Consider the following 10786-nt stretch of genomic DNA (forward strand, 5'->3'; position numbering starts at 1 on the left):
TTATATATTAAATGGGCAAGTGGCCTGTAATGCCTTTTGGGAGGAACCTCATTATGGTTAAAGTGGCTTTAAACATGGTCAATTTGGAGACAATTTCAAGCAAATGAATGTGAACAGGGAATCTCCGTTATAGCTTAAACAATGTTTTATAGCATTACTAACGTGTTATTAATAATAATTATAAATACGTTCATACAAGTGAATGTGAACATGCAATCTGTACTATAGCTTAATGAGTATAAATACAATAGATGATACATACTGACAAGCTAGGCATAATGTTTTTCGATTGTGTTTCTCTATGATTACCCATGCAATGATTATAATAAATTAAGACTGAGATTTGTATACCCAACAACATGCTATGCTTAAAACTTGCATCATTTTTGGCATACATAACAAAAAAATCCGATGTTTACTCAAACTCAATGTTACAATAAACAGCTTACTGTTCTTGGTCTTTAGAACTATTACAAGAACAGTGCAATACCTTTTGATTGTGAAGAAGAATGAATACAAACACTCAAATTGTACAGAACAGGCAAAAAAACAAGGACGCATTCTCTGGTACAATGTCCTAAAGAGTAAAAAGGAAAATGTCAATACCAGGTAGATGAGATGCTATTTGAACTTGAATTTTAGACAAAAACACCCCAGCTGGCTTTGCCCTCGAGGAAAAATAATTTTCAAGCAATAATCTTCAATTTGTCAAGAATGCTCGCAATCGTAGATAGAAAAGCAATACTAAGAGCTAGTTCTGACGAGTTGCTCCAACCATGTAGCCACATCTGACATGGTTGGTCTTTCGTTTGGGTCTTGCCTCACAGAAAGCTATGCAATATCAGCCATTCTGAGCAAAGGTTACACATTTCGTGGTAAATCCACACTATGGTCTAGGATGACTGCTGCCTTTCCCTGGCTGATCACGGGTGCTGCCCATTCGACAATATTGGGTGGATCAAAATCTGTATCATGTGCTTTTCTCCCACTCAGAATCTTTAACAAAACCACACCAAACTTGTATACGTCACTCTTCTCTGTAAAATTCTGAGACTTGTAGTAATCTGGATCAACATAGATAGCATCCCCTTTCTGGATAGGGGAAGGAAGACCTCTTTCTCCAGATATAGTTAACCCAAAATCTGCAACCCTGGCTCCCCATTCTCCATCCAAAAGAATATTGGAGGCCTTAATATCTTTATGGATGATCGGAGGCGATGCATCTTTGTGAATGTACTCAATGCCTTGTGCTGCTTGCATGGAGATTCTCAACCTCAATGTCCAACTGAGAGGAGAGAGATCTCCATGCAAATGATCGTGAAGAGTTCCATGAGGCATGAATTCATACACAAGAAGCCTTTCCCCCATCTCCTCACAATAGCCCAACAAATTAACCAAGTTGCCGTGGCGGAGTTTGCATATAATTTCAAGCTCTGTTTCAAAATCTCTACTGTTGCTATGGATTCTTTGAGCTGCATTAGCTCTTTTAACAGTAGCCTGTCTTCCATCTGGAAGAACAGCTTTATAGACAAATCCATAGCTTCCTCGACCCAATTCGTTGAACTCTTTGAACCCATTTGTAGCATCTCGAAGCTCTGCAAGACGGAAGGCTTGCATCCGTATTAAGTCATTTGCAGTAGGCCAAGAAGTGGTAATTCTAGACGAGGGTGTTTGGACATTAAGATTTGGCTGATTTTCAGTATCTGGTTGCCCTATGCAAAAGGCACATTCACTTTGCCCCCTTTTTCTCCTTATTATCAAACAGAGAACAAAGCCTCCAATGAAAGCTAAAACAAACCCACAGGAAATTGACACCCCTAGAATAGTAACAAGATCCATATGCCGCTCCTTTTGCTTTGCAATACTTATTTGCTGTTGCTCAGTTAAACTAGATGGAGAGACTGTAGAGACAGGTCCATGAAACCCATCTCCACAAGCTTCTTGACAAGAACTATTTCGACATAGAGAGCATGCCGTGCAGACACGATCAGCGTTCTCAGAACAAAGATCTGAGAGAAAAAATCCATTTGGGCAATTCTCCACACAAGGGGAACAGATCTGCTCTTCTTTCTGAAGGCACAAACTCATCAAATCAGGCAATCCCATACCGCTAGCATTGAAGAAAAACTCCCCACTATGACAAGGCTCCCTGCTGCACAATCCTGGGCTGAAAAGCTGCAAAGGAGGATTATAACCCGATCCATTTCCCCAACAATCCACGATCAAGTTATCTTCCCTAATGCCACAAGTCACGATATTTGTGGAAGCTATGCCCAGAAACCCGACATCTTTTGGAATTGAAGACTGATTGAAACTTCCCCAGCATTCCACGCAATGATTATCTTGGCGGATACCACAAGAATGTTTTGAGCCTCCTGCGAGGGCTATAAACCGAGTTTTCTCTGGTGGGCTTCCCTGGTTCATGGAATTATCCCCCCAGCATTTGACTTCTGAAGTTCTTTTCACAATTCCGCAGACATGATTTCCTCCAGATACAAGGTTTTGAAATTTGTAGGGGGGAGGGGCAGTGATATTGAACTGTGGAGATGGCGATCCCCAACAGAACGCCATTCCGTCCTGGTCTAATCCACAGGTGAGATCATCGCCTGCAACAATGGATTGCAGGGCGATATTGGGATGCGGCCAGAGTGATCGGTATAAGGATCGTTGTTTTGTTGTATTTTTCATAGACCAACAGTCCATCATACCGGGATATTGATCCAAATGACTACGGATTCCACAAGCATGGTTTTGCCCAGATTCAATATTCGAATAACGCTTGTTTTGGTTACTTGGGGGCACAAGATTAGTACCTGTTTCGTTGTTCATCCAGTAAAATGGTCTGAAAGTGTTAGCCTGCAGTCCACAAAGGAATCCACCTCCACCGGAGAGTGCAGCCAGAGATGGGCTTGAAGTAGCATCGGTAGCTGGTGAAGTGTTGTTTCTCCCCCAACATGTTATATGCTGCTTCCCACTTGCATCAATGGTACATAACACGTTCTCGTCTCCGAAGGATGCTGCTATGGGAGACATGGCTCCATTTCCACACACGTTGTCAATGCAAATGAGCAGAAAACAGATCAATACTGGTCCATAGATACTGCTACATGACCACCCACATGACTGAAATTGCCCTGATAGGCCGAGCGATCGCTCAAAAAGAATGGGAAACAGCAGTAAAAATATGTTGCCATGCTAAGAGATGCTAAGAGGGCAACTCAATCGATATTTGGAAAAAGTAGTCACACTTCAAAATCAACGGTGGAAAGTGTCTCCCCTGATCCAACGGAGCAGGGTAAAAGTGTTTTATATTGATAATGTGTTTTGGCAGTGTTTCAATAGGAAAAAGCTGTAAAAATATCTTGCCATGCCACAGAGGTGAAAAGCAACTCAACTGATATTTGGAAAAAGCAGTGACACTTCAAATCAACGGTTGAAAGTGTCTCACTTGATCGAACGGAGGAGGGTAAAAGTGTTGACAATTGTTGATGCATAAGAAAGGCCTATCGGCCTAAAAATAGCAACATAATACTAATAAAATCAGTATTATTTTTAATCAAAACAACTAAAATTCAAATATGATTAATAAATCAAAATGTCTCATTGATATAGGGTAAATTCACAACACCCATCTAAACATAACAATGTCATTCTACACAATAATTTCTTCATAAAAAACAATGCATGTGCATGCCTAGCTACCACCACCAAGATCATCCTCATGATCATCTTGACCATCCTCATTACTCTGATCCACATCATCACCAACACCGCAACTATCATCATCATCTCCTCCTTCACCACCATCATCCTCATCCTCATCCTCATCATCTCCTGATATATGTTGAACATAATTTGGATCATCGTCTTGGCAATCATTACCTATAGCATTCTGACAAAAAAAATCAATATTACATGTTAGTATTAATTACATAACACAACGCATGTTTTTGTTATACAATGTTAACCATAAAATGAGGTAAGATATACTAGCAATTGTCCCAAAAGGTACAAAGAGAGGCCGATAGAATTATTAAATTGGAATTGTTGAATTTTTCTAGAAGAGTTAATTGGTTTGTGGAAAACCTTGTTTTCTTGAACTAGATCATTGTGCAATTACTTTTCAGGAACACATTGAATGTCTTATTTCATTTTAGAGTAAGTTAATTATCCAAAATCAAGAGGTTAAGTTAATTACCCAAAATCAAGAAATCTGATGTGTAGAGATGATGACGCTATCATTTGACAATCACAACATTGGGAGAATACGGTTGGATTTGGTTTCATGAATGAGTTTCAGATTGATATTAATATTTTGATCTCACATTGCTTTGGTACTCTAGAGTCTACACTGCTGGTAATTGTAGTGAGTTGTGTCTCTGTGTATCTGCGAAAGCCTGCATGCATTTGAGATTGGAATTAACTTTTACTGGGTGCTGCCTATTCTAAGTGAATTAATTTCTAATCATTTTTCAGTTTTATAGGATGAGTCACATGACATGACCTTGTAATTGGGATTTTTAATTCTCAGCACTCTGTTTATACTATATGACTCAGTACTAAATATAACCGAACAACTCTAACTATAATTTCATGCAGACGGTATCAGCAGAGGCTCATGAAATGTATGATACAGCATTGGTAGGATTGACATATTGGTGCCCCGATATGAATATATATCATGATCCCAGATACATCAACCGAGGAAGACACTCAAATCAGTTAGGCTTAGAAAATAGTTCTAGAATTGACTACATAAAATTTGAGAGGAAGAGTACAGGGCAGTAATCAATTTGTATCTCTTTGGAGATATATTACTAATATTATGTGTTAATTGAATATACTATAAGGCAGTAATATATATTATTTTTGATATATATTTCTAGTATTATGTGTAAATTGAATATATCATAAGGCAATAATATATATTATTTTTGCGATACATTTCTAATATTATGTGTAAATTGAATATACTAAAATGCAGGAAAAAAAAAAATTATAAAAAGATTTAGTAATTCACATAAGTACTTTAAAAAGTATTACCACACAATTACAAGCAACCAAGAAACTTGTTAAAAATTAAATTTCATAAATAATAAAATACTCCTCCGGAGATATTACTGCATGGCAGTAATCAATTTGCATCTATTTTGCGATATATTTATAATGTTATGTATAAATTGAATATTTTGAGGGAACTCTCATCTATTATGCGAATCTTTGCAATTACAAATTTTTTAAATGGGTTAATAAAATCAAGATTAAAACAAATCTATGCGTACCTAGAGTTGTAGAGTTGTAACTTGGGGGTAGAGATTGAGCTGTAGAAACATCAGGCGGAATAGAACAGAGCTCACGTCACAAAACAATATATGCGGCTGTGAATTCTTGATAGCAAAGTCCAAGGACATACACTTCAAAGCACATTGGAATGCTGGACTGGGTTCTAATAACAAAGCAGAGGCTATGGTTTTTCTGGATGATGTGGTTTATATAATTTCTCAATATCTCAAAGATCCATATTTATGGGATACAAGATTATTCTGGATCATATAAAAAGCAAGGCTCAGATTAATCAACATGCATTTCTTGGTTGGTTAAACAAAATTAGTTGGTTAAAAAAAATTCAATGCTTCTGGACTTAACCAGAGAATACCCAAACAATCATACTGGCAGAGAACACAACCAGATTGCAGACAAGCTCTAAAAAGAAATCTGCTAAATATCATGGGAGAAGTGCAGCTGGATATAATCATGGAAAACAAGAATATTGGCACAGTGGAGTGTACGTTTCCTACATAGTCAATTCATATCGTCTATAATCCCCTCTTTTTAACAACAATTTTGGTTTTTTTTGGTATGCTACAGGATGTCGACATCAGATGGAGTCTTAAATATTACAAGTACTTTATGCATATGGGTTATTATGATTTCAACATTAGTTTAGCAATGGAGTTTAGTTGTTTGGAATTATCTTTTACTCACCTGCTACTCACTCTCATGCAGCTCTTATGTGGTTTATTTACAGCGTTATGTACATGACTGTATTTGTTCTTTCATAAGGAACTGGCTGAACTTACATTCAGGATTATCTGGGTTTATTCTGATAATTCTGGTATATATAATGCCATGATGTACATGGTCTATGTGATTAATACATATATAGCTTTCTTCATGCTGGAGAAAAAGAACATAGCTCACGTCTATGACTGTAAGAGAAATCGCAACCTACATTATCACAAACAAGAAACGGGAAACTAAAGGACAAGATGATAAAAAAAAACATTAAAATTACTTTAAGAACTCATTTACCAGAATACCAAGTATTCCAAACCGATTCTTCTTCCTAGCAATTTTATTATATTCATGAAAAGTCAACAATATATTAATGAACTATTGGCTTTAGCATGCAACAAAACAACAACAACAAATTAACAATTTAATGAAAGTGTTGACAATTGTTGATGCATAGGAAAGGCCTATCGGCCTAAATATCTAATAGCACTAAAAAATAAAATGAAAATATGGTTCAAAAGTATATTGGAAATCCAACTAAGATTACATACCATAGAGTCCATCCAAACAACAAATTCAACCCATCTCTTTTGCTGCAGCACCTCCTTTTCCAAATGATTTGGAGGTCTTCCATATTTTAGTTCCTATCAATCAGTAAATAGGGAGAAATTAGATAACAATGACTTTCTTCTAGTACAAAATTTATTAAAAAAATATCACATGTTTAATATACTTACAAAGGTTGTTATCAGTGCTTTTAAACCTTTCTGGCCACTACGATGAGTGACTTTTGTCTTGGTTAACCTCGCCTTGGATGCCTTGTCCTTAAACATAAACCAATTCAATTTATTTTCACACAAATACATGTCTAAGATACTTATAAGTATTAATACATTCTAAATAATGTTTAATGAAAAATTCAATACCTGAATGCTCTCATTGCCGGCTTTTCTTTGTGCATCTAACTTCTCATATGATTTTACAAGTTCTTTCCATACTTTAAAAGGTATGTCAATAGGTCTTTGTTTCAGTCTTTGATCTTGAGGCATTTTTTTAATTTTTCTTGTTTGGTTGCAACGAAACCTCTTACAATTGAGCGACATTTGCAATTTTATCTTCTTAACCGACCAACCGGTACCAAATTCATTCTCTATGTCTTGTACCACCATCTTTTTTAGGTGAAGTGGAATCTTGGAGAATGTGAGGTGAAGATGATCTCTAAATCGTTGAAGGCAGGAGTCCTTTAGCCTATTTAAGAATTGTTTTCCTGCATCTGTCCTTCTTATCTCCCCTGAGACAGGGTCATACTCTATCTTGGTACCTAAACTACCAATAGATGATGCATAAGCTGAGGATGAACAAGAATTTGCAGTCCCAGGAGTTGCCATCACACAAGATGTTTCAACACAATGTTCTTCATTATTGGTGTTTGATGTCAATAACACTTTTTTCGATTTTTTTCTTGATCCAAGAGAGGATGGGGAACTAATGGATTCTCGTAAAGCTTGTTGATTACTTGGACCTAGTTGATTAGCTTCAGGGGATTTTGTCTTAAGAAAATGGATTAGGGATTCAGCATCCAAAGCTTGAAGTTTTTTGAGTCCTTCTATCCCAAAAACATCTTCAAGCAAGGACTCCGTTATCGGATTCTTTCCCTGTCCAAATTTCAATGATTTACCACAAAGTATAATTATAAAATTATAATTCTAACTTCAAACCTTAAACAAAAAATAAAACATATTATATTATGCAATTATTCTATAAAAACAAAGTAAGCTTACCTTTTCCGATCCACTTGCACCTCCTTCTCCACTTGCCATATCCTCAAAGTAGAAGAGATCGATAGAAAAGGATGTTCTCCCTTAAAAAACAAAGGATTGAAGGTGAATAATCTCAAAATGGCTCTCTAGGGCGGAATTTGCAAACAACTTAGTTAAAAATCCAAGTGACAATTTCTATTTTGACAATTTCTTCCTTTCTTGGAATCAGATTCTCCAGTGCTAAATGATAAAATGGTTCAGCTCTTATGCTGTCATGTATATAAAAGACCTCATGCCATTGTTCCCCCCTTCATGTTTTTTCCTAAAAAAACATTACCCTTTTTACATAATTACAAAATATAAAAAGCAGCTGATTTTTACATACTTACATAATACAAACAGCAGATTTTTAGCAATTAGAAATTAGATTTACCAAATTTCCAAATGTTTTTTATCTAATTACAGAACATAAACAACAGCAGATTTTTACATAATTACATAATACAAACAGCAACAGTTTTTACCAATTAGAAATTTCTAATTGGTAAAAATCTGCTGTTGTTTGTATTATGTAATTATGTAAAAATCTGTTGTTGTTTATGTTCTGTAATTAGATTAAAAAACATTTGGAAATTTGTTAAAAATCCAATTTCTAATTGGTAAAAATCTGTTGTTGTTTATAAAAGACCTCACTCAAAAACAGTAATAAAAGACTTCATGCCATTGTTTTTCCCACTTCATGTTTTTTTCTAAAAAAAAACATTTCTCTTTTTAACATCAGCATATTTTTATATAATTACATAATACAAACAGCAACAGACTTTTACCAATTAAAAATTAGAAAAAAATTAATTTTTAATTAGAAATTTGAGACAAATCTAATTTTTAATTAGAAATTTGATAAAAAACTAATTTCTAATTTGATAACAATCTAATTATAAATTAGATAAAGATGATGTCCTGGCATCACCCATCCTAGTTAAAAGAAAAGCAATAGATCTTTACCAATTAGAAATTAGAAAGAAATCTAATCTATAATTTGATAAAAATATCATTTCTAATTTAATAAAAATATAATTTCTAATAATGCCCTAGCATCACCCATCCTAGTAAAAGAAAAAGCCTGGTAAAAGGCAAACCCTAAAAACAGCTGCTAAGAAAAATCTACTAGTAAAAATTTATAAAATATTACTAAGGGACTAAGAAGGTGTTGTTCCTAGAAGGAAGAAGTCTATGCTCGAGAGTTGGTGATGCCTGCATGTTGGTTGGGAGGAACAAGCACTCTCCAATAGATTTCCCAAAGGAATTTGTAAGTTTTTATTTGTGCTTAATAACAGACTTAAGATTATTTTGAAGTGGTATATTGGTTTGTTTTGATAGCAAGGTTATTTTGGTCAAATCATTGTTGCGGTATTTAAAATTACATGAAACTTATATGAGTTTATTATCTGCATTAGGATTCCTTGGAAATCTACCCTTGTGAAAACCTTAATGCTGTAATATCTGCCCATTGTGACTTGAATTAATGTTTGGATCTTGATGCTGAAATGACACAGTTGTGTCTTTGCCTACAGTTAAACATATATATTTTGTAATATTTTACAATCGTTTCTGGGGTTACAAAATTTCCTCTCTCCATCCCTACCAATGATGTTGGTATCCAGCTATGCCAATGATGCTGGTATTGGAGTTACCCAACACAATGCTAGTTGTTATGCATATCTCATCAATATGGATTATTAGAAATTTGTTCCACTGGTTGTGGGTGTCAATAGCCCACTAATGGTGTTATGGGTTGCAATCGGATTCAGTCGTTGCTAATTCACATGCATGGGGAACTTGAACCTCTGTAGCTGATGGGGAGCATGACCTCACTAGGGCAGGCTTTCTTATCTACTCTCCACTGTGTCTTGAGTAGTTTGCACCAAATATTCATGGTCCAATACTGGGTGATCATGAGTTGTTTTGCTAAACATATTGAAGGCCAACCCTTTGTTTTGCAAAAAAGTGATGCACTGAATGATAGAAAACCAAGCATACTGTAATTCTCGTTTATGTTTCACTGACAATTTCCATAAATTGCAAGAAGTACTTATTTATTTGCGGTTTGTAAGTCACTTACTGTTTCTTTATCAAATGAAATATAATTGATATCTCGTCTTGCAGAAATAGTACTACATCCATGGTTTGTAAAATGATCACTGATTTATATCAAACCTCAACACTCTAGGAAAGCAATGGAATCTATGACATCATCTCTAAATTTGACACCACGGTAATAGAATTGGCAGTAACAACTTACCAGGCAACTCTGCTATTGCTGTTCAATGAAGCTACAAAGCTGAGCTATGTAGAAATTAAATTTCAATAAATTTGGAAGATGAAGATCTTATTCAATTTCTGTATTTAGTTTCATGTGGCAAGAACAAGATTCTTCTAAAGGAACCTAGCACTGCAACCATATCTACAAGTGATAATTTTGAATTCAATCCTCCCTTTTCGCACAAGTTGAAAAATATTAAGATTCCACTTACAGATATGAATGCAAATGAGAGGAACAGAGTGATCGAAAATGTAAAAGAAGACAGACATTTCTAAATAGATTCAACAATAGTTCTCATCATGAAGGCTAGAAAAATCTTACCTCAGCAACAACTATTGAGCGAGTGTGTTGAACAGCTCCAAAGCACATTCAAGCCCGAACTTAAAGCAATAAAATCCACAATTTAGGACTTGATCTCAAAGGAGTACCTGGAACGTGACAATGAAAACAGTAATTTATTGAGATATATAGCCTAATATCACTGATTGAGATGCAAGTTGAAAACAAATCTGTAATGCAACTTATGGTTAATTTTGTTTTATTTTAGAGAAATAAAACATATCACAGATTGGATTTTCCATGTGAGTTTGATTGACTAACATAGAAATACTCTGTTTTGCAATAGAGGATAGAAATACATAAACTAACCGTGGCAATTCATTGCCAAAATTGTCAACTCCCCCTGATT

General features: G+C 35.2%; 1 protein-coding gene and 1 pseudogene across 2 annotated transcripts; both read right to left on the reverse strand.

Moving 5' to 3' along the window:
- Positions 1-394: 394 nt before the first annotated feature.
- Positions 395-3194, reverse strand: LOC149188485 (serine/threonine-protein kinase-like protein CCR1 pseudogene; annotated as a pseudogene).
- Positions 3195-3603: 409 nt separating this feature from the next.
- LOC149188486 (uncharacterized) lies at positions 3604-10528 on the reverse strand. Of its 2 annotated transcripts, XM_089413020.1 has the most exons (5): positions 10420-10528; positions 7797-7876; positions 6753-6839; positions 6567-6659; positions 3604-3892 (listed from the first exon to the last, which is right to left on the reverse strand). In XM_089413020.1, exons 2-5 carry the CDS (start codon positions 7833-7835, stop codon positions 3695-3697), a joined length of 417 nt encoding a protein of 138 aa, XP_089269146.1. In that variant the 5' UTR covers positions 7836-7876; positions 10420-10528; the 3' UTR covers positions 3604-3694. The 2 variants fall into 2 exon arrangements, with proteins under 2 accessions (XP_089269146.1, XP_089269147.1); XM_089413021.1 differs by lacking the exon at positions 6753-6839.
- Positions 10529-10786: the final 258 nt, after the last annotated feature.

This window comes from Pinus tabuliformis, chromosome 3_1 (assembly GCF_031772625.1).
Source record: "Pinus tabuliformis cultivar Carrire ecotype Pingquan chromosome 3_1, CPIR1, whole genome shotgun sequence".
Lineage (NCBI taxonomy): Eukaryota > Viridiplantae > Streptophyta > Pinopsida > Pinales > Pinaceae > Pinus > Pinus tabuliformis.